General features: G+C 41.2%; 1 protein-coding gene across 1 annotated transcript in view; it reads right to left on the bottom strand.

Annotated features, from left to right (window-relative positions):
- Positions 1–24,703, bottom strand: part of LOC126183801 (choline transporter-like 1) — a 163,146-nt gene that overhangs the window by 97,690 nt on the left and 40,753 nt on the right. The window contains exons 3-6 of the mRNA XM_049926047.1: positions 20,552–20,697; positions 6,234–6,368; positions 5,828–5,947; positions 5,539–5,705 (exon numbers count right to left, since the gene is read on the bottom strand). Of these exons, the coding sequence (XP_049782004.1) occupies positions 5,539–5,705; positions 5,828–5,947; positions 6,234–6,368; positions 20,552–20,697 (568 nt within the window). The remainder of the gene's footprint in view (positions 1–5,538; positions 5,706–5,827; positions 5,948–6,233; positions 6,369–20,551; positions 20,698–24,703) is intronic.

Genomic DNA, 24,703 nt, shown 5'->3' with positions numbered 1-24,703 from the left:
TGGAAACGTGTCAGTTCTTTGGATGAATCACATTTTTGCTACACTAGGTCGCTGACTGTCTCCACACACACATTCATCAAGGTGAATGACGACTCGAAACATGCAGCGTGCCATGGACAAAAGTTGGTGGGAGCAGTATTATGCTATGGGAGACTTCCTCCTCTGCTTGCATGGAATCTGTGGTAGTAATTGAAGATATGCTTACAGCTGCGAACTGCCTGCACCCTTTCATGCTTGATGTCTTCCCCGACAGTGATGTCATCTTTCAGCAGTATAACTGTCCATGTCTCGGAGACAGAACCATGCTACAGAGGTTTGAGGAGCATTATAGTAAACTCACGCTGATGTCTTGGTGGTGAAATTCACCTGATATAAATCCTATGGAACCCATGTGAGTCAGTATCAGGCACCACCACCACGTATGCAATTCAGTGGCCCGTTATTTCCGCAAATTACATGTCCTGTGCATAGACATCTAGTGTGATATACCTCCACAAATCTACCAAAAAACTGTTGCGTCCATGATATATGAAACTAGTGATGTATTTCATTCCAAAAACAAACACACAAGCTATTAAGGAGATGGATGAAGCAGACTGGCTTAACTGCACTTTTGGATTATGCTTGACACATTGTGATGATGATATTTGGTTTGTGTGGCACTCAATTGCACAGTTATCAGTGCCCATACAAATTCCCAATCATTTCACTGTTCAGCCTCTCCACTTTCCTGAATGATGTTGAAATGGTTAGGACATCACAAACAGTCAGTGCCTCAGCAGAGTAAATCTCTGACTTGATCAGGAATCGAATCCAGAACCCCATGAGGCAGAGGCAGCAACACTAGACATGGTCCATTAGCTGTGGATGCTGCCACATGCTTGGTTTCACGAGGCCAGACAGAAAACCAATAAAATTGACATGCAAGCTGTCAAACTGGTATCAAATTGACACGCTTACACTAAAATGGAATAATAATAATAATAATAATAATAATAATATTAATAATAATAGAAGGGCTGTTCAAAACGTATCCATGCACATGCCTGTTTCTTTTTTCACAACAGTGGAAGCAACCAGTTGTTGACTAGCATTTGCCAAGTGAACACATGTAAGTGGTAGTGGTCATTGGATTTTCTGTCATGGGCAAAATGAGATAAAACGTGGATAAAGTTTATTGCAACAAATTTTGTTTTAACCTTAGTGATTCTCAAGCTCAAACAATCTGCAAGATTCAACAAGTGTTTGGCGATGAAGCAATGGGGACCACACATATTAAGGACTTGTAGAACAGCTTCAAAGATGGCCACTCATCAATGAAGAGTGAAGCATGTTCAAGTAGGATCTTAACATCCAAAACTGAGGTTGTTACTGATCACATAAAAACCCTGGAGATGCAGGATAGATAAATCATGATTGGAGACCTTACAGACGAGGTTATAAATAGGTTTGGATCCATTAACTGAATTTTAATCAAACATTTGGCCCTCAGAGGGATCTTAGCAAAAATTTTACCAAAGTTGCTAACAACTGAGATGAAGCAACTTCATTGTGATGCTGCCTCTTGGTGAGATTTTTTTATGATTACATCATGGCTTATCTCTGTTCTTGTCATACCTCTGCACCCAGTTGTAATGAGCTGTGTCATCTCTAGAAGACTGTAATCAAGAAGACTGTTGCTGTTTACAGACATACCTCACATAGTTTCTCGCCACACAGCTGGTCTTTTAAGGCCAGCATAAAATGTTTGATTTTTTGGGGCCAGTTCCTGAACACCAACCAGTAGCACAATGCTACTGTAAAAAATTTCTTTGACTGATTGTCAGAATTTTTGTCTGTGAAATGGTTTTGACATCAACACACCCATCTCATCACTATGGCTACAGATGCTGCAGTATCTTCCTAGATGAGATGTACTAATATAGAAATGTCTGACTAACACCCTGTGTTGTACACAATGGTAATGAATTCCAGTTCCAGAGGAAAAATTCTCTCGGGTTTATTAATATGAAATATTATGACACTGCAGTTCTACTAGATCCTTCCATCTGCTTTTACTTCTATACTCTGCAAATCAATGTGAAGTGCATGGCATAGGGTACATACCTTTGTACCAGCTATTAAAGTTTCTTCCTGTTCCATTAACATATAGAGCATGAGAAAAATGAATGTTTAAATGCCTCTTTGTGTGCTGTAATCAATCTAATCTTTTCCTCACAATCCCTATGGGAACAATACACAGTACGTTCCTAAAGTTGCCATTAAAAACTGTTCTTGAAACTTTGTAAGTATGCTTTCTCGGGACAGTTTATGTCCATCTTCAAAAGTCTGTCCGTTCAGTTTCTTCACTATCTCTCCGTAACACTCTCCCGTGGATCATACAAACCTGTGACCATTTGTGCTTCCCTTCTCTGTATACATTCAGTATCCTCTGTTTGTTATATTTGACAATGGTTCCACATGCTTGAGCAATATTCTATGATGGGTCACACAAATTATCTGTAAGCAATTTCCTTTGTTGATTGATTGCATTTCCCCAGTTTTCTACCAATGAACCAAAGTCTGCCACCTGCTTTACCCATGACTAAGCCAATGTGATCATTCCATTTCATATCCATTCAAAGAGTTACACCCAGATATTTGTATTAGTTAACCTACATCACCTGTGGCTCACTGATATTGTAGCCATAGGATACTACTTTTTTTTGTGAAGTACACAGTTTTACATATTCGAACATTTGAAAAAAGATGTCCATCTTTGTGCACTTTGAAATATTATCAAGATCTGACCGAAAATTTATGCAGCTTTCCCCCCCCCCCCCCCCCCCCCCCCCCAGACAGTACTTCATTATAGTTATCTGCATCATCTGTGAAAAGTTTGAGGTTACCATTAATATTGTTTGCAAGGTCATTAATATGCAACATGAATAGAAAGAGTCCTAACACATTACCCTACAGCACACCAAAGTTACCTCTACACGTAAATGACTCGCCATCCAAGGTAACTTCCTGCATTCTCCCTACCAAAAAATCCTCAGTCCAGTCACAAATTTCACTTGATACCCCATACAGTCAAACTTATTATCACAAGTGCAGATGTGGTACTGAGTAAAATATTTTTTGGAAATCGAGAAATACTACATCTACCTGATTGCTTTTATATGAGGCTTTCAGTGTTCATGTGAGTAAAGTGTGTTTTGTATGTCACATGATCTATGTTTTCAGAATCCATGCTTGTTGTCATGGAGAAAGTCGTTCTGTTTGAGATACCTCTCATTATGCTCAAGCTCAGAATATGTTCTAATGTTCAATAACAAACTGATGTCAAGGATAGTGAAAAACATTCTGTGGGTCTATTCTGCTACTCTTCTTTTAGACAGGTGTGACCTGTGCTCTCTTGCAACTATTGGGCACCATTTACTGTTTGAGGGATCTATGATAGATTGTAGTTAAAAGCGTGGCTAACGCACCTGCAAATCTGGTATAGTATCTGAAATGGATTTTGCCAGGCCCTGGAGCTTTGTTAAATTGTAGTGAAATCAGCTGTTTCTCAACACCACTAACATCAACATCTATTTCACTCATATTTTCAGTGGAAGGAGAATTAAAGTGGGGTAGTACTGCTGAGTTTTCCTTTCTAAAAGAACACCTGAAAACAGAGTTAAGAATTTATGCTTTTGCTTTGTGCATTGCTTCCTAAGCAGTTACACCCATTTTATTCAGCATCTCTCTATGCATAGCCCTACGTTTTCTTTGTAGAGTCTTTTTCTTTACATTGACCATATACCATGGAGGGCTCATTGATCATGAACTGTTCTACTGGGTTCATATCTATCCAGTGGACGGTCAACTATTCTTTTAAACTTGAGCCACAGTTCCTCTACATGTTCCTGTCCTGTTCGAAAAGTTTCTATTCCCTCAATGACATATGGCACTACTGTTCTTTTATCTAGTTTTATGAACATACAAGTCTCTCTGTTTGCTTTAGTTGCCCTTTGTACTTTGGTAATCATTCTCACCATGATCACTGATACCAGTTTTGATATGTACATCCTCAAAGAGGTCAGGTCTATTTGTTGCCATTAGACCTAAATATTTCCATCATCTTTTATAAGCAGTCTTCAGAGAAGGTATTTAGAAAAGTTTCACAGGATGTCTTGTCACACCCACTACTACCAAAACTGTAATTTTATCAACTGATTGTTGGGTGATTAGTTTCCTCCACTGATCAAAGTATGATTAGGGAAATTAAGTACAAGCAAACTGAGGTTTTCTCTAAGGTTTTCAGTTACATCAGCAGGTGAGCCTTGTGTCAATAGAAGTATATAACTATAATTTTATGCCCACTGCTGATACTAAGATTTCCCCCAGACAGTTTCACATGCAGCATCAATTTCTATCTCAGCAGATGCGAGTTTCTTGTCTACTGTGACAAATATACCACCAACTCCATTTTCCATTAGCCTATACTTTCATATATGCTTAAATTTTTTCCAAAGGCCTCAGTGCTGTTTACTTTGGGGCTTTAAACAGCTTCCTGCACCTAGTATTATGTGAGCTTCACTGCTTTTCAGGAGCACTTCAAACTCTGGCACTTTGTTAAAAATGCTTCGGCAGTTACCTAATAGGATTTTAAGACACTTAAGTGAGGCAGGCATTCCTTTGGATCTTACACTAATACTTCCATTGGATCTTACACTAATACTTCCAAGAGCTGTTGTTATCTGGACTGGATGGAGAAGCACCTAATTTTAAAAAAAACTTGTATGTACCCCACATGAAAAAGCTAACTGGGTAGCAGCATCTGATTCATTGCACACCTGACCCCATTCAGGGGAGCCTACAGTTCTCAACCCAATGGCAGAACTCCAGGAAGTCACAGCCTAGTTTATCACACAACTCTGAAGTCTCTGGTTCAAACATTCTACCCAACACAGAACCAGAGGGGCCACAATCAGTTCTGGTGACATTGCTGCAAACTGTGGGCTTCATTGAAACCCCATGCACATGGATGGTCTTCTCAGCCTTCTCTGCCAGCTACTGGAATGCTCCAAATATTCTTCTGGCAGGAAATACACACAGACACACAACCACAAATACACTGCTACGTCTGTGGTGGTGTCCATTTAGGTGTCTGTATGGTTGTTTGTGAGAATGTGTGTACTTTCTGCCAGAAGAGGAGCCATGGCTCTAAAGCTAGTTAATTCTGCATTCTGTTATATGTGTCTATGTGCCACACTATACTAAATGTGAGTGGTTGTAAAAACTACTAAATTTTTATGGGATCAGCCCTAAAAACTATTGTGAAGCCCACATACGTTTACCCATCGCAGGTTGTTATAACAATAGGAAAAAGATAGACTGCTACTCCTCACCACATAGAAGATGTGTGTGTATCTGCAACTCAATGCCTCCTCTATGTGTTGAGTAACAATCTATCCTTTTCATACTGTTGTTATACCATCCCACACTTTCTACTGTTTGATAGGTTGTAATAATTTCACTTATGGATTTAATTCTGTAGGATATTACACTTACCAAAAGCAAGAAATGAAAGTGCAAGTATCTCTCGCCATGTCATGTACAAATCACCCAACACCTTTTCTACTGCATCCCAGCTGTTTAACACATCATAAAGACTGCTGATGATTTGCACAAGTATGTCTTTTACTGGGCGAGGTATACATCTGTTTAAAACAGGATCACTGGAAAAAAATGTAGACATATTTTTTGTACAGATCTTACTTTTACGAAGACACTATTAAAAACAGCTTACAAAATGTGAATGTAAATTATGAGTTTCACTCTGTTACTAAGAAACACTTACCTGGCGTACACAGGTAGAGGTGGGCATGGTCCTAAATGGGAGTTAATATGCTTCTCAAGATCTATCTGCCCTAAAGCAGGATCATTTGGACCAGTCCAGCCATTAAATTTAAAATCATACCTTGAAGAAAGAAAGAGAGGAAAAGATTGTAGCTACTATAACATTACAAATTGTTTGGGATTATTTTATGAACAACACAGAAAAACTTAACTAAACCTTGTAACATGCTTTCCTCTATATTCAAATTTATTACTATTTCATGTTCCTAATGTTGTTTTCCTAACAGTTAACGCATCCAAACAAGAGCTTCAGATAACTGAGTGGTTTTGCTGACACTTGAAAAATTAACTTTTCTGTGACCCAAATTTCCAAACTACTTAACTTTAGTATTGCATGCTCTGTTTACCTGCACAACAGAGAGCCAGTCTTGATGTAGAAATCCTTAATATCATTCTGAGTTTCCAAATTGCGATCAGGGCATTTTTCAACACATACTTTCAATGAATGCTTGATATCCTTCATGTTCAAATAAAACAAAAACCTGTAACCAAATTAGCAAAATACAACACATCAAAACAAAAGACATTCATTTATTTCTCTACAATTCTTTATGTAACAAAAAGAAACCAGGCAATATTTTTCCTTTAAAAAAAAAAAAGGATAATTCAATGAGAACAGAGTCATTAGTTAAACTGAAGTACAGATATGTGACCTTACTGAGTAAAAGAAATGGGTGTGAGATGTCAATTAGTTAAGTATTTAGACTTGCTGAAACTTAAATTACAGCATGTGTGTACTAGTTGCCAAAAAACTAAGAAACACAGATAGACACTAGTTCCTGAACTCATAAATAATTCCTGGATGACAGAATTGGAGAAATGACTGAGACATCTCAAAATGCACTGAGACCTGTCTTTCTCCAGGTATCATTGCTGAATGTTAGATGAAAACATTCATTTTGAATGATTATGATAGCCTTTATAGCTTTCAGCCCAATTAAAGCTGTCTGGTGGTCTTGGACTTTAACTTTAATCTTAGCATGTTGCTGACATTGCTCTTACTGACTGAGTTTCCCAAGTCTGTCTCAAAACTCAACTATAAAATCCAAACCGGCAAACTCTGTCTGACAATTTCTGAGATCCTCAAAGCCTCTGATTCATACCCAGTTACAGTGTAATCAAATTCACAAATGATTGTAAAGGATTAGTAACTATGGCTGCAGCAGGCATTTCTAAGATCTGACCACTGCTACAATCATAAACTGTCCTCTTCTTCATGTTTCATTTAAGTATGCATACTGTAAACAATGGCTACCACTTGTTTACACACCACTCATCATTTACCACATCAGAAGGCATGATTACTCTCAACAAATGCATCAAATTTATAAAGAATAAATCACTCAACAAGTCTTACTCATGTTTAAAGTTTTCACTAACCATGATCTTCAAAATACTGTTTTCAGAAATTATGCGAATGCTAATTGGCTTTTGAAACTTGTATTGCATCAAATGCACACATTAAGCCTAAAATTTTCTGCCACTGTCTGTGACTTTTATTATATTACACCTGGCAGAAAGGATGTGAAACAATAGCTTAAGACAAACCCAGATTTTTTTTCTGGACCCAAATCATTGTTCATTACATAGTTTTAATTTGTTAAAAAGCTTCACTACATTACACACTCTACTCAGAGATGCATTACTAATTCTTTAATGTCACTGTTGTTGATACTCGGATAAGGGTGAAGCTCACTGCCTAAACCCTCCCCCACCCCAAGTAGCGTTAAGTGTTACAAAAGTTAATGTTCTGATATAATAACTAGGATGTCATCAAAATTCCTTACAGACTCATGAAAACAAGAGATACGATGGAATCTGGGCAATGCCAAAAATGAAGAGAATCAAGGTATTTGGTATGTGGTGTTACAGAAGTATGTTAGAAATTAGATGAACTGATAAGGTATCGAATGAGACGGTTTTAAGGAGAATCAGCAAACTTATGAAAAATGCTGACAGGTAGACAAGACAACATGATAGGACATGTGTACCAATATCATAAGGGAATAACTTCCACAGTACTAGAAGGAGCTGAAGAGGGTAAAAACTGTAAGGGAAAACAGGAATTGGAATACATCCAACAAATAAGTGAAACTGTATGCTGCTCTGACATGAAGAGGTTGGTGCAAGAGAGGAATTGGTGGCTGAGAGGGTGGCAGGATGGGGGAGGAGGCAGAGCAGGTCTACATGTTTGTTAGATTACATATATGGGGTTATTCACAAGTACCCCCAGGATTTCAGAAGGTAACTCCATGAAAACCAAAAGACATAGAGAAAAATGTCACATTTCAGTAGATAGAGCATCTCCCCTAGTTTCAATTCATGCCATGGCTTAGATGCAATAGGAGGCAGACATGCCAGAACATGTAAATAAATCATCTGCTTCATACTGTTGCACTGAATTAGCTTCAGCTTGCAGGAAGGGAACTCAATGAACAAGCTTTCAAAGCAGGCTGCTGTCACTCTCTCCTGAGCAATTGATGTCAGTGACTTCAATGGATTGATTGCCAACACCTATTGGCATTTGCCATGTCACAAATGACTCCCGTATTGAGCACCTGGAATGTGAGTTAAAAACTTGGAGAGAATCTCCATCCGCTGATAGAGTCTGTTTTCTATATGTCTCATAGTTTTCACACAGCCATCTTCCAAATTCTTGGAGATACTTATGAACAGCCCTATACTTTTCCTTCCATAACACAGAGACCCTCAAGAGCATAGAACATGTTGCAAAGCAAGAATACACAAAAGAGCCCTATGTGATGTCCTAACAGAAATGCCCTTCATGAATATGGAAAAAGTCAAAACAAATCTTAAAAATATTTTCACTTACTAGCTTGTCACAAAACATGGGAATGTTCAATACAATAAAGTGCTTACAGTAACTCGTAGGTTACTTAGTCACAAACAGAAACTTAGTCTGTAACACACATTTACCTTGATCTTCTTCGCGTCCATGGCTGATGAGTGCTACGGACTACCAATGAAATTCACAAATGCTACAACTGTTTCTCATCGATATGGGGAATGAATTCAAATTCATTGTCTGTGGATGAATGTCCACCAATTAAAGTACAAACAGAAATGTCTCTAGTAGATGTTACTCGGGATGCACTTACACAATGAACTCTACGAGTCATAGTAGATGGCAGAGAGAGAGAGTGGCCAAGGATGATCAACAGTAGAATGTATTGGCTTGTGTCAGATGCACAGTTCCACAATGATAGCTGCCAGTGGGACAAAGGTACTTCCTGGATGTCGGGTGTCGGCAGTTGTCGGAGGCAGCAACTCAGTGACAGTGACTGCCAGCAGCAGGATGTGCTGTGGGGCACGGCACATGTAAGTGGTGGACGGCAGTGCTATCTAGCTATGGCAAGGGCGTAGCTGTCATGAAGCCAAGAGGGGTAACTGGCTGCAGCAAAGTCCAGCAGCAGTCTCCCACGAAAAGATACACATGTACATCTACATCTACATTTATACTCTGCAAGCCACCCAACGGTGTGTGGCAGAGGGCACTTTACGTGCCACTGTCATTACCTCCCTTTCCTGTTCCACTCGCGTATGGTTCGCGGGAAGAACGACTGTCTGAAAGCCTCTGTGCGTGCTCTAATCTCTCTAATTTTACATTCGTGATCTCCTTGGGAGGTATAAGTAGGGGGAAGCAATATATTCGATACCTCATCCAGAAACGCACCCTCTCGAAACCTGGCGAGCAAGCTACACCGCGATGCAGAGCGCCTCTCTTGCAGAGTCTGCCACTTGAGTTTGTTAAACATCTTTGTAACGCTATCACGGTTACCAAATAACCCTGTGACAAAACGCGCCGCTCTTCTTTGGATCTTCTCTATCTCCTCCGTCAACCCGATCTGGTACGGATCCCACACTGATGAGCAATACTCAAGTATAGGTCGAACGAGTGTTTTGTAAGCCACCTCCTTTGTTGATGGGCTACATTTTCTAAGGACTCTCCCAATGAATCTCAACCTGGTACCCGCCTTACCAACAATTAATTTTATATGATCATTCCACTTCAAATCGTTCCGCACGCATACTCCCAGATATTTTACAGAAGTAACTGCTACCAGTGTTTGTTCCGCTATCATATAATCATACAATAAAGGACCCTTCTTTCTATGTATTCGCAATACATTACATTTGTCTATGTTAACGGTCAGTTGCCACTCCCTGCACCAAGTGCCTATCCGCTGCAGATCATCCTGCATTTCGCTACAATTTTCTAATGCTGCAACTTCTCTGTATATTACAGCATCATCCGCGAAAAGCCGCATGGAACTTCCGACACTATCTACTAAGTCATTTATATATATTGTGAAAAGCAATGGTGTCATAACACTCCCCTGTGGCACGCCAGAGGTTACTTTAACGTCTGTACACGTCTCTCCATTGATAACAACATGCTGTGTTCTGTTTGCTAAAAACTCTTCAATCCAGCCACACAGCTGGTCTGATATTCCGTAGGCTCTTACTTTGTTTATCAGGCGACAGTGCGGAACTGTATCGAACGCCTTCCGGAAGTCAAGGAAAATAGCATCTACCTGGGAGCCTGTATCTAATATTTTCTGGGTCTCATGAACAAATAAAGCGAGTTGGGTCTCACACGATCGCTGTTTCCGGAATCCATGTTGATTCCTACATAGTAGATTCTGGGTTTCCAAAAACGACATGATACTCGAGCAAAAAACATGTTCTAAAATTCTACAACAGATCGACGTCAGAGATACAGGTCTATAGTTTTGCGCATCTGCTCGACAACCCTTCTTGAAGACTGGGACTACCTGTGCTCTTTTCCAATCATTTGGAACCTTCTGTTCCTCTAGAGACTTGCGGTACACGGCTGTTAGAAGGGGGGCAAGTTCTTTCGCGTACTCTGTGTAGAATCGAATTGGTATCCCGTCAGGTCCAGTGGACTTTCCTCTGTTGAGTGATTCCAGTTGCTTTTCTATTCCTTGAACACTTATTTCGATGTCAGCCATTTTTTCGTTTGTGCGAGGATTTAGAGAGGGAACTGCAGTGCGGTCTTCCTCTGTGAAACAGCTTTGGAAAAAGGTGTTTAGTATTTCAGCTTTACGCGTGTCATCCTCTGTTTCAATGCCTTCATCATCCCGGAGTGTGTGGATATGCTGTTTCGATCCACTTACTGATTTAACGTAAGACCAGAACTTCCTAGGATTTTCTGTCAAGTCGGTACATAGAATTTTACTTTCGAATTCACTGAACGCTTCACGCATAGCCCTCCTTACGCTAACTTTGACATCGTTTAGCTTCTGTTTGTCTGAGAGGTTTTGGCTGTGTTTTAACTTGCAGTGAAGCTCTCTTTGCTTTCGCAGTAGTTTCCTAACGTTTTTGTTGTACCACGGTGGGTTTTTCCCGTCCCTCACAGTTTTACTCGACACGTACCTGTCTAAAACGCATTTTACAATTGCCTTGAACTTTTTCCATAAACACTCAACATTGTCAGCATCGGAACAGAAATTTTCGTTTTGATCTGTTAGGTAGTCTGAAATCTGCCTTCTATTACTCATGCTAAACAGATAAACCTTCCTCCCTTTTTTTATATTCCTATTTACTTCCATATTCAGGGATGCTGCAACGGCCTTATGATCACTGATTCCCTGTTCTGCGCTTACAGAGTCGAGAAGTTTGGGTCTGTTTGTTATCAGTAGGTCCAAGATGTTATCTCCACGAGTCGGTTCTCTGTTTAATTGCTCGAGGTAATTTTCGGATAGTGCACTCAGTATAATGTCACTCGATGCTCTGTCCCTACCACCCATCCTAAACATCTGAGTGTCCCAGTCTATATCTGGTAAATTGAAGTCTCCACCTAAGACTATAACATGCTGAGAAAATTTATGTGAAATGTATTCCAAATTTTCTTTCAGTTGTTCTGCCACTAATGCTGCTGAGTCGGGAGGTCGGTAAAAGGAGCCAATTATTAACCTAGCTCGGTTGTTGAGTGTAACCTCCGCCCATAATAATTCACAGGAACTATCCACTTCTACTTCACTACAGGATAAACTACTACTAACAGCGACGACCACTCCACCACCGGTTGCATGCAATCTATCCTTTCTAAACACCGTCTGTACCTTTGTAAAAATTTCGGCAGAATTTATCTCTGGCTTCAGCCAGCTTTCTGTACCTATAACGATTTCAGCTTCGGTGCTTTCTATCAGCGCTTGAAGTTCCGGTACTTTACCAACGCAGCTTCGACAGTTTACAATTACAATACCGATTGCTGCTTGATCCCCGTTCTGACTTTGCCCCGCACCCGTTGAGGCTGTTGCCCTTTCTGTACTTGCCCAAGGCCATCTAACCTAAAAAACCGCCCAGCCCATGCAGTGCTGAGTGGGCAGATGACATGGTGTAAAGAAGTTGTGGCTTGCCTACAGTGCTCTCTTCCATGATAGGCTCACTACCTATCAGTGACGTTGGTGCCACTGAGCGCCATCGAGGCTGTGCGAAGCTACAAGGTAAACAGCCTAAGCTGTACGAGGCTAGACAAGTAAACAGCTCGGTGACTTGTGCTGATGTGAGCTGTTTACTCGCAGCCTACTGGAGAGGCAGCAGCCCGCAACACTTGCCTGGTATGCAGAGCAGTATAGTCCCAGGTGGATACAATAATCTCATTATTGCACTGAAGAGATGAGAAGTCAAATTTTACACTCATGTTATTGGACATTATTAATAACACGTAAATCAATTGGTTCTACTAAGAAATCCACAGATGGAAGAGAAGAGGTTGGCCAGTAAAAAAATCCTTTACGCACCTCTTAAATTGAATTTTAAATATTTCTGATCATTTTTATTTCAAGTACTGATGTCATGAACTGAGCTGTTGGACACCACCTGCGTGGCAAATAAAGACTCAAGTACTAAAGCTGTATTGTGGTTATTTACATCCTCTTTCATAAGAACAACGATTACAAAACAAGGGCTCAAGATCTGAAATTTGCTTCAATTTCTGCATTCACCTGGCTTCCCCCTCCTCCCCATTGTCCAATACAGTACCGCTTCATCCCATTTTCTGTTAAAAATCTGTATTTTCTCTCAATTTCTCAGTCAGCGTCTACCTTCCTTTCCAAAATTTCTACTCACTACACGTCTCACCATTTTTCCAAACTTTCTTCTTATTTTCCAAGCTTTTGAGTTTTTATACCTGCATTCATTGGTTTTATTTCATTTCAGTTCTTCTAGGTAGGAAAAGACAGATTGCTACTTACAGCATAGAAAACACGTGAAGTTGCAAACAGGCACGATTAAAAGACACTCACATACAGATTGGCCAAGCCTTCATCAGTAGAGAGAGAGAGAGAGAGAGAGAGAGAGAGAGACACACACACACACACACACACACACACACACACAGCGGGGAGAGAGACAAACTCTATCTGGTGGAGTGTGCAGAGACCAGACTGCCAATGGGCACAGCATCATGAGGTTGAGGAGCAGGAAGGCTGGGAAAAAAGGAACAAATAAGGAGAGAAGCAGGGAAAGACAGACGGATGCATTGGCAGAGGGCTGTAAATAAACATGGTGGGAGATGACAATGAGGAGAAGATAGGACAGAGGAAGGGGGGGGGGGGGGCGGTGCAGAGGTGGTTTGGTGTAAGGTGTGGGGACAGTATGTTATGGGAGTGGAGAATGTGTTGTAAGGATAATTCCCATACGGCCAGTTCAGAAAAGCTTGTGATGGAGGGTAGGATCCAGATGGCTTGGGTAGTGAAGTAGACATTGAAATCAAGTGTGTTACGTTCAGCTGCATGTTGTGCCACTGGGTGATCTACTTTGCTATTGACCACAGTTTGGCAGTGGCCGTTCATCCTGATGGACAGCTGGTTGGTAGTGATACCATTATAAAAAGCTGCACAATGATTGTAGCAAAGCTGGCAAATGACATGGCTGGTTCCACAGGTGGCCCTGTCCCTGATGGGATAGCATAAACCCTCGACAGGACTGGAATAGAAATTGCTGGGCGGGTGGACTAGGCAGGTTTTGCACCTGGGTCTTCCACATGGTATGATCCTTGTGCCAAGGGGTTGGGATTGGGAGTGACATATGGATGGAATAGGATGCTGTGGTGGTTGGGTGGATGATGGAACACCACTTTAGGAGGGTGGGAAATATCTCAGTTAGGATGTCCCTCATTTCAGGGCATGATGATAGTTAATCAAAGCCCTGGTGAAGGATGTGGTTCAGTTGTTCCAGTCCAGTGTGGTACTGGGTGACAAAAGCGGGACAATTTTGTGGCTAGCTTTGGTGATGGTAAGAGGATGGGGATTGTGAGCGAAAATGGAACAGGAGCTCTTTTTGCAGAGTAGGTCTTGGGAATAGTGCCTATCTGTGAAGTCCTTGGTTGGACCCTAAGCACACTGAGCAAGGGAGTTTTTGTCACTGCAAATACACCATCCTTGGGTAGCCAGGCTATATGGGTTTTTTTTAGATGTGAAAGGGATGACAGCTGTCAAAATGTAGGTGCTGTTGGTGGTTGGTGAGTTTAATGTGGACAGAGGTATAGATTCAGCCAACTGAGAGGAGAAGCTGGCTACCCAGGGATGGTATATGTGCAGTGACAAAAACTGCCTGGCTTGGTATGCTTAGGGTCCAACGAAGGACTTCACAGACAAGCACTATCCCCCAAGACCTAGTCTGCAAACAGATCTCCTGTTCCATTTCCCCTCACAATCCAGATCCACCCATCACCCCCAAAAGCTGGCCACAAAGGAGTACCTCCTTTATCACCAAGTACCACTCCAGACTGGAAGAACTGAAGCACATCCTTTGCCAGGGTTTTGATTAACTATCATCATGCCCTGAAATGAGGGACATCCTAAATCAAATATTTCCCATCCCTTCTAAAGTGGTGTTCCATCACCCACCCAACCTCTGCAACATCCTAGTCCATCCCTATGCCACTCCCAATCCCAACCCATTGGCACAAGGATCATGTGCCTGTGGAAGACCCAGGTGCAAAACCTGTCCAGTCCACCCACCCAGCACTGGTTATTCCAGTTCTGTCATAGGTTTACCCTACCCCATCAGGGGCTGGGCAACCTGTGAAAGCAGCCATGTCATTTACCAGCTCTGAGGCAATCATTGCACAGCTTTTTATGTTGGCATGACTACCAGCCAGCTGTTCACCATGATGAATGGCCAACGCCAAACTGTGGAAAAGAGCAAAGTAGATCACCCTGTGGCACAACATGCAGCTGAACGTAACACACTTGATTTCAATGGCTGCTTCACTACCCGAGCCATCTGGATCTTTCCCTCCACCACCAGCTTTTCTGAACTGGGCAAATGGGAGTTATCCTTACAACACATTATCCACTCCCTTAACATACTGTCCCCACACCCTCTACCCAACAGTTTCCACCCCTTCTGCCCTATCATCTCCTCCCCATTCTCGTCTCCCACCTTGTTTATTTGTAGCCCTATGCCAATGCATTCGCCCATCTTTCTCTGCTCCTCTCCTTATTTGTTCCTTTTTTTCCTGCTTCCCTGCCCCACAAACTCCTGACGCTGTGCCTGTTGGCAGTCTAGTCCCTGCACTCTCCACCAGACAGCATTCATCTCTCTCCCCACCCGTACACTACTATGCATTAATCCACAATGACACATGTCAGTATACTCAAGAACTGGTAAATGTGATGAACTGTGATCACTTCACCATCACGGGACGTTGGCATGCAATGGGGAAGTTTCAAAAATCAGGTGTATGGGTGTTATCTCCTCTAAGCCAAAGCCACAAAAATCAGCAGGTGGTCATGTTTGCATCTCTGCTTGATCATCATCAACTGGCTCATGGACAACACTGATCATTCCTATACTGCAAGATTATTTGTGATGAGAAATGCAGTTTTTAAGCTAACATGTACAAAGATCTGGGCACATCCACAAAATATAACGTTATGCATCTGGTGGAACAGCAACAATGTGGTGTACTATGAACTGCCTTTCCCAGTTGTAATCATCACTTTTGACATTCATTGTCAACAACTGAGACGTCTTGCAGACACACTCCAGGAGCAATGACCTGGAATACTGCGTGAAGTGATGCTAACTCCACAATAACAACCACCCACATTGTGCTAGACTGACAAAAAACAGTGTACAGGAGATGGGTTGGGAAGTCATTCCACACCCACTTTATTCAGCTGATTTGGCACCCTCAGATTTTCACCTTTCCGCTGTCTATTGAACAACCTTCAAGGAACTTCCTATCTTGATGAAAATGTGCTCTGAACATGGCTGGATGAGTTCTTTTTTTCAAAACCAAGTTATTTTTCCAGTCACAGATTCAAAACATTATCTCAGCATTGGCGACTGTTGTAAATAGTGAAGGACAATATATTACTGATGAATAAGTTTCTATCATGTGTATCTGTTGTATTTATTAAACTTATGCATCATCCCAATACAATGGTCGTTTCAAAAATAACACTTTGGTGGTGATATTGAGGATTGGAAGGCACAGCAATAGTTGAGATTACACAACTCTCTGTTCAGACATTTGAGGGACAAACATGCTAACCATCCTTTGTCTTTAAAGTATCATAAGCTTGAAAAGGAGTTTGCACCAATATTGGGTAGGCCTACTAAGTCTGGTGGAAATCAAAGATAATACCTTAAGGTAATTAATTCCTTCCTTCCTTCATTCACTCATCTTCTGTAGATTCCTTCAAGGAAAAGCTTCATGGGTGTGAATGAGTCAAGTTATACAAAGGGGAAGTCACAGAATTTTAACTATCATCATGAAAAAATAAAGTTACTCAATTAATTTTTTGTTTGTTTGCTGGTATATGCCTACAGTCCTGGTATACATTGAAATCTTTGTACCTCAGTAGGTTACCAGAGGAACCAAAACAAAATGGCAGAGCCCATTGATACTGTCAAGAAGTATTATTACTGGAAGGATTCTCAATTCCATAATTAAGGTTATGGTCCAAACTTCTGCTTTTCCTGCCCACCATTATTTCATGATCTCTTCCAAGATCCTTCCCCAAAGAGCCTAAATCACAGGTGTCATTGCAGAGCCCTACACTTAGCTTAAAAATAATAGTTACTAAGTAATTACCTCCCAAATAGTTATTTACCAGTTCTAACATTCCCCTCCCATGAATACTACCCAGAAATAAAACCTCCATCTTCGTAAAACTTTTCTTCCCAGGCTTAACTTTTACTTTATGCTGTGTAGTGTCAGACTGCTACTGAACTTGTTTGGTTGATTGAATGCTTTCATCCACTACATCCACAGCACTGAAGCTATTGCTAGACTGAATTTATTGGACATGATATATCTGCTGCTGCTAATGATTATGGGTTTAAGGAGATTAAATATCTCCTATTCACACCACAGGAGGGAATCAGTGTACACAATCTGCCTGCATCTAGAGCAAAATCTATGTGCATATGTGAAAAAGTGTTCTAAATGTTTGAGTAGTGTGTATTTAAGTTTGATGTGAGTACGAGTCTGGTATTTATCTGGGGGGATGTGGGAAACCATCTAAAAACCACATCCAGGCTCGCCAGCAAACCAACCATCATTATTAATCCACGAAGTGGATTCGAACTGGAGCCAGCATGCCTCCCCAGCCTGGAAGCAGGTCCTTTAATGCACATTGTTATCTGGGCAGGTACTTGCTATGTCTCATGGTTATTTTCACTGATTTGAAAAACTTGACTGTAATCCAGTCTTCTGTTCTCTCCCACACATTACCATTACAAACTGTTGCTTGCAAGACTGCTAACTCTTCTTCTACTACTGTCAAATCAGTTTGAATTTTCATGACAAGGAGCTTTCTTTCCAGTACTGTATAGTGGAAGTAACATTCACTGTATGCTCAAAACTGACCAGCTTCATTTCTCATGTAGGCTGTATAACAGTATCCCATATGTAAGCCACACTGATATTCCTTACATAGATTGCCATTCCTGTTAATTCTGCAACAATAAGCACACTTGTCCATTTTGAGTCAGTTTTGGTTAAAGGTTTTTGGTTCAGAACTATAGACAGCAAAAATCCAACACAAAACCAAAGTGCCTTAAATGAGGTTTGTAAAAAGTTAATGTAATACTTTTCTTACATAAGGGGAGTTAAAAAAGAAACGAGCCGGCGGCATAATTACAGAAACCAGTACCTGTATGTTAGAAGTCTTGACCCTTGCTGTTGAGACACTTGTCCCACTCTGACACAAGGCAGTGAATGGCTGTCTCATAAAAATTCCCGGGGCTGCGATGTTAACCAGTTCCGCACGTACAGCTGGACGTCGTCGTCCAAGGTGAATTGTTTGCCCCTCAGAGCCTTTTTTTTAAGGGGACCAAAAATGGCATAATATCAGGGAGAGAGGTCCGGATTGTATGGAGGGTGGCCAAGAACCTCTTATTTGAATTTCTGCACTGTGCCGCGACTGTGTTGGCCATATGATGCTTTGCATTGTCATGGAGCAGAATGACCCCATGGGTGACATTGCCTGGTCGTTTTGATTTGATCACTTGGCGAAAGGTTTGTGAATAATGCTGGGCATTCACTTTTGTCCCATACTGCAGTAAGGGAGCCATCTTGGTCAAAGAAGAATGTCAGCATAACCTTTCTTGCACTCGTGTGGATGGCCTTGGCTTTTTTTGGTGGTGGTGACCCTGGATGCTCCCAGTGGAGACTTTGTCATTTTGATTCTGATTAGAAGTGATGACACCACTTGTGCCAGGAATACATTCCCTTCCCGAGCATAGCGCTGCAGATGAGGAAGACAGTGGGCCATTTGAAATGCTTCCTGGTGTGGTTGAAGACTGTGGGACACACATTCGGCACACACTTTGTGCATGTGCAGTTGTTCCTTCATGATGGTGTGAACACTTCCAATGCTCAAGCCAACCACGGTGGCTATGGCTTTCACTGTCACTCGGCAGTCCTCGGTAATGCGTGCATCCACCAGCTGGGTAATGTCATCAGTAATGCAGTGTGGTGCTCCAGACCATGCATCATCAGCTAACAACACCCGTCCTTCCATGAAGCACTTGTGCCATGCCTTGACCCTTGCAAGGGACTTTCGTCGATGAATCTCCACTCCTCCTACTCCTTCCGCAGTCAGAAAACGAACAACACCTCTTTGCTCTTCTTTTGATGTCTCCATGTCATTGTCTGCAATGTGACTGGCAGCGTTGGATGATTGATGCATGCTGCTGTTAGCTCTGTGAAGTCACATGACGTGAATGCGTGCCCTCTAGTGACGGGCTGTGAACTTTCACGCTCTGGTCGGAACCACACCTTGTTACACACGCCATGATATTACCCTCCTGTCATCGGTTTGCATATTCCAGACTCTGGCTCATTTCTTTTTGAATGCCCCTTACAGTTGTATGAGCACAAATGATACCCAAGACCAGAAAGGTAGGAAACAATAACAGATGAATTCCCAAACTTATGACAGATGCCAATTAAAAAGATTGTTATGTGGTGTAAAGAATTTTCTGAATTTACTTGGATTCCACAAATGTCAATATTCCAGAGACAACCCAATTTTTCTGCATGATGGGTTCTTAACTACCTGACTGCTGAACTGAAGTAGGAATGGGAAGACATAGCAGCCTTTATTGCAACAAATATATAATGTTGAAAGTAACACATTCTTGCAATCAGACTGTCACTATTGTGGGAAACATACATGAGAAACTTCGACCCAGAGTTTAAATCACAGTCCAGCAATGGAGGAGGACAAGTTTCCCTATGACCAAAAACGTTCAACAAGCTCAGCTAAAGGTGAATAGCTATGATCACCATTATGTCAAACAATGTTCCCTGTCAATCAAGTGTTACCACAGTGATCATCATGACATGCAAAAAACTAAGGAGAAAATCCACAAAACACAAACTCTGTTGCCCAAGACAGGAGCACTCATTCTCCTCAGTAACTCTCACCTGCACTTCAGAATTGCTGTAACTGAAGAGCTGTGAAAATATGGAAGAAAAATATTATTGCATTTTCTTCACGGTCTGCACGTTAAGTCCATTACACTTTGGTTTAAGTTCAAAACTGAAACAAACTATGCAGGGTCATGATTTTACTTCTCTAGAAGAGCTTCCTTCCACCCTTACCTGAGCCATCTACCAGAAACATGGAATACAAAAGCCCATCTGTCTGGAATGAGGGAAGACTACAATTTAATATGCTGTTGACAACGAGGTCATTAGAGATGGAGCTTAATATCACGCTGGACAAGATGGGACAGAAACTAGCAGAGTCTTTTCCTAAGGAAGCATTCTCCCATTTGCCTTATATGCCATAAGGACATCACAGAAGGTTTAAATCTAGATGGCTGGACAGGGGTTCAAACGACACTCACTCTGAATGTGAATCCATTGTTACAACTACTGCACAAACTTGCTTGCTCCAGGGAGAGCAACATTGCCACTTAGATGCAAAGAGAGAGTATTAAAGGATTGTAAACAGATACTTTAAAATAAATAAATATCTCAGTTAATAAAAGTTGAATGCTTTATTTGTTTATGACCCTAATATGTGGGAATCCTGAAACATGGTCAACAAATAGACTCCACAATTTCTTTGTTGTTTAGGCAGCTGGGACATAAATTCTTCTCTTGTGTATCAAATATTTTAATTATCAAAACATTTATTTTATTCCTTACCTTTTGTTAGTTGTGTCCAGACCTGAAAGTGACAGATTTCCAATTTTCTCATTGTTCCGAGACCCACAGGTGTTTCCAAAGCTGTCATATCCATTTACTAATCTCAGAGGGTTGCCATAGACAATAGCAAACGCAGCTATGAACACCTATCAACAAAAGGAAAAATCTACATGAAAATTGTACAATAAATGAAGGGGAAAAAAATAAATGTCATCAGTTTATAATTTGGCTGAGTGAAGAGTGTGGCTACTTTAACAAAACTCTTTCAATACTGCATAATAAGAAACTGCAAAACAAATCACTGTCCAGTAAAAAGTAAGAGGCAGCATAACAAAAAAATTATTTTCATTAAAATCATTCAGCATGTACTGCCACATCATTCTATAAAATACTTTGATAAACTGATTTTTTGACTGAGTTGCAGTTGTCTTTCCCAGGACAAAGTGGCACAACATGCTATGGTCAGTTCTGGCAAACTACATAACAAGGCAGTATTAAATTTATTTATCACAACATTTCAGGAGTGATAGGACACAGTAATGAGTCATTTCAGACTTTTTTTCATGACAGTAACTATGAATACAAAATTCTTGGTTCAGGTGCCACAACTAGTCATCACTGATTGGCTGCCATTCAAACACATGAACTACATCTACATCCACATACATACTCTGCAAACCACCATATGCTGAATGGTGGAGGGGGGGGGGGTATGTTGTACTATTATTAATCATTTCTCTTCCTCTTCCACTTACAAATAGAGGGTGGGGAAAAAGCCTATCTATATGCCTCCGTACGAGCCCTAATTCCTCGTAACTTACGTTCATGGTCCTTGGCAAAATGTAAGCTGGCAGCAGTAAGATAATTCTACAGCCAGCTTCAAATGCCAGTTCTCTAGATTTTCTCAACTGCATTCCTCAAAAAGAACACTGACTTCCCTCTGCAATACTTGCATGTTGATCAAACCTACCAATAGCAAATCTAGAGCCTACCTCTGAACTGCTTTGATGTCTTTCTTTAATGTGACCTGGTGAAGATCCAAAACACACAAGCAGTACTTAAGAATAGTTTGTACCAGTGTTCTATATGTGGTCTCCTTTACAGTTGAGCTACACCTTCCTAAAACCCTCCCAATAAACCACAGTCGACCATTCGCTTTCCCTCTACAATCCTTATGTGCTCATTCCACTGCAATGGTAAACCTAGATATTTAATTGACCTGGCTGTGACAAGTAGCACACTACTCTAATGCTGTATTTAAACATTATGGGATTATCTTTCCAATTTGTGTACATTAGCTTACATTTTGAATATAATAGAGGGAAACATTCCACGTGGGAAAAATATATTTAAAAAGAAAGATGATGAGACTTACCCAACAAAAGCGCTGGCAGGTCGATAGACACACAAATAAACACAAACATACACACAAAACTCTAGCTTTCGCAACCAACGGTTGCCTCGTCAGGAAAGAGGGAAGGAGAAGGAAAGACAAAAGGATTGGGTTTTAAGGGAGAGGGTAAGGAGTCATTCCAATCCCGGGAGCGGAAAGACTTACCTTAGGGGGAAAAAAGGACAGGTTTACACTCGCGCACACACACACACACATATCCATCCACACATACACAGACACAAGCAGACATTTGTAAAGGCCACCAGCAGAGAGTACGGCTGTAGGACAGTAAATCTTTGACAAGGGCTGTTTGGTTAAATCTGGGAGTGGGGCTGAAGGTGAGGCCTTTGGATAGGACAGAGGTTTCGGATTGGGAGAGAGGTTTGGAGGAGAGGTTAACTACTGAATTGGGGTGTTGTGGTTCCAGATTGTGTTGATTGGAGTTTTGAGGTTTTGGAGGGAGTGGAGCTGGAAGTGGGAGATTGAGTAGATGGGAGAGACTGGGTTTGTGTGCAATGAGAGGAGGTTGAGGTTTGCTGGAAAGGTTGTGAAGGGTGAGTGAGTTGCCTTTCCGGAGGTGGGAAACCAGGAGATTGGATAGTTTTTTGAGGTGGAGGGTGGCATGCTGTTCTAATTTGCGGTTGGCCTGTAGGAGGATGCTCTGAACAACTGGTGTGGATGTGGGAGAGGAAAGATTGAGGACTTTTATTAGGGACAGGAGTTGATGGGTGTGTTGATTGGCTGAGTGGATGTGTAGGTGAAGGATTAGGTGGGTGAGGGCAATGGATTGTTCGGTTTGGAACTGGTATAGGGACTGATGGAAAGAAGGGTTGCAGCCAGAGATGGGAACTTTAAGTGTGAGGCCTTTGGGGGTGATGCCAAATGTCAGACAAGCCTGAGAAAATAAAATATGGGAGTGTAATCTGGCTAGGGCGAAGGCATGTTTGCGGAGGGAATGTAAATAAAACTTAATGGGGTCGTAGTGGAGGTGTTGTGAGGGTGACATGGTACTGGAAGGTGGAAAGTGGAACACGAGGCTGAAATGAAAATGAAAATAAATATAAAAATATATGGGGAGAGATAAAGGTAAAACTAGAAAGAAAATGGAGATCTGGTGTGAAAAAAGGCGAAAAAGGGTTGGTTAGAGCTGGGCTATGTTGATCCTGTGGTGAACTTGTGTAGGTAGATAATGATGTGCATAAAGGTTAGGTGGTTGTGTTGCCGCCAAAACATGTTAAAGGGTGGAGAAATACGGGAAAATTTCGAAAAAACTACGTGAGGATGTATTAAAAGGGTGGTTTGGTGGTGGCAGATTATGGAAATGAAGCTAACAATTGTCTGATGAAGAAATAATGACGTTAAAACCTGTGGGAAGCGGCTAAAAATGATCGATGATGTGAGAAAAACGGAAATGGAAATAAAGAAAAAGATATTAAAACTAGCCGAAAAGCTTGTTTAATAGCTGAAAGGAACTGTTTGTGAACTGGAAACGGTGGATTTTATAGCAGCGGTAGTGTTGAAAGCGGAAAAAAAAATTTTTTGGTTATGGTTTGGAAGTGGGTTACGTATTATTACGTACTATTGAGTATATATCGGCGGGATAAAATTGTATACTGGATTACGGTAAAAAAGGAGAAGGTGAATAGAAAGTAAAACTGCTGGCAAAAACAGAAGGAGGAAATAAGATGACAGAAAAGACTACGAAATGTAACAGTGACAATAACAATAACAATAACAAACGTGATTGTTGGATTCAAATTAATGATATGAATATAATAGAGGGAAACATTCCACGTGGGAAAAATATATTTAAAAAGAAAGATGATGAGACTTACCCAACAAAAGCGCTGGCAGGTCGATAGACACACAAATAAACACAAACATACACACAAAACTCTAGCTTTCGCAACCAACGGTTGCCTCGTCAGGAAAGAGGGAAGGAGAAGGAAAGACAAAAGGATTGGGTTTTAAGGGAGAGGGTAAGGAGTCATTCCAAACCTCTCTCCCAATCCGAAACCTCTGTCCTATCCAAAGGCCTCACCTTCAGCCCCACTCCCAGATTTAACCAAACAGCCCTTGTCAAAGATTTACTGTCCTACAGCCGTACTCTCTGCTGGTGGCCTTTACAAATGTCTGCTTGTGTCTGTGTATGTGTGGATGGATATGTGTGTGTGTGTGTGCGCGAGTGTAAACCTGTCCTTTTTTCCCCCTAAGGTAAGTCTTTCCGCTCCCGGGATTGGAATGACTCCTTACCCTCTCCCTTAAAACCCAATCCTTTTGTCTTTCCTTCTGCTTCCCTCTTTCCTGACGAGGCAACCGTTGGTTGCGAAAGCTAGAGTTTTGTGTGTATGTTTGTGTTTATTTGTGTGTCTATCGACCTGCCAGCGCTTTTGTTGGGTAAGTCTCATCATCTTAGCTTACATTTTTCTACATTTGAGGTAGCTGGTATTCATTACACCAATTAGAAATTTTCTCTAATTTATCTTGTATCCTCCTCATTCAATGATGAGACCTTCCCATACTCCACAGGATCAGCCACAGATTGCTGTTCACCCTGTCCATCAGATCATTTATGTCTATAGAGAATAATAATAGCAGTCCTATCACACTTCATGGGGCACTACCACTGGTACCTTCAACTCTGATAACACTCACCATCAAGGGCAACATACTGGCTCCTATTATAAGAAGTCTTCAAATCACTCACTCATCTGGGAAACTATTCCGTATGGTCGTACCTTCAGTAACAGAGTCTGCAG

Source organism: Schistocerca cancellata, chromosome 1 (assembly GCF_023864275.1).
Source record: "Schistocerca cancellata isolate TAMUIC-IGC-003103 chromosome 1, iqSchCanc2.1, whole genome shotgun sequence".
In the NCBI taxonomy this organism is placed as follows: domain Eukaryota; kingdom Metazoa; phylum Arthropoda; class Insecta; order Orthoptera; family Acrididae; genus Schistocerca; species Schistocerca cancellata.
Note: the sequence above shows the minus strand (reverse complement) of the source record. Positions and strands in the feature narration are given on the sequence as shown.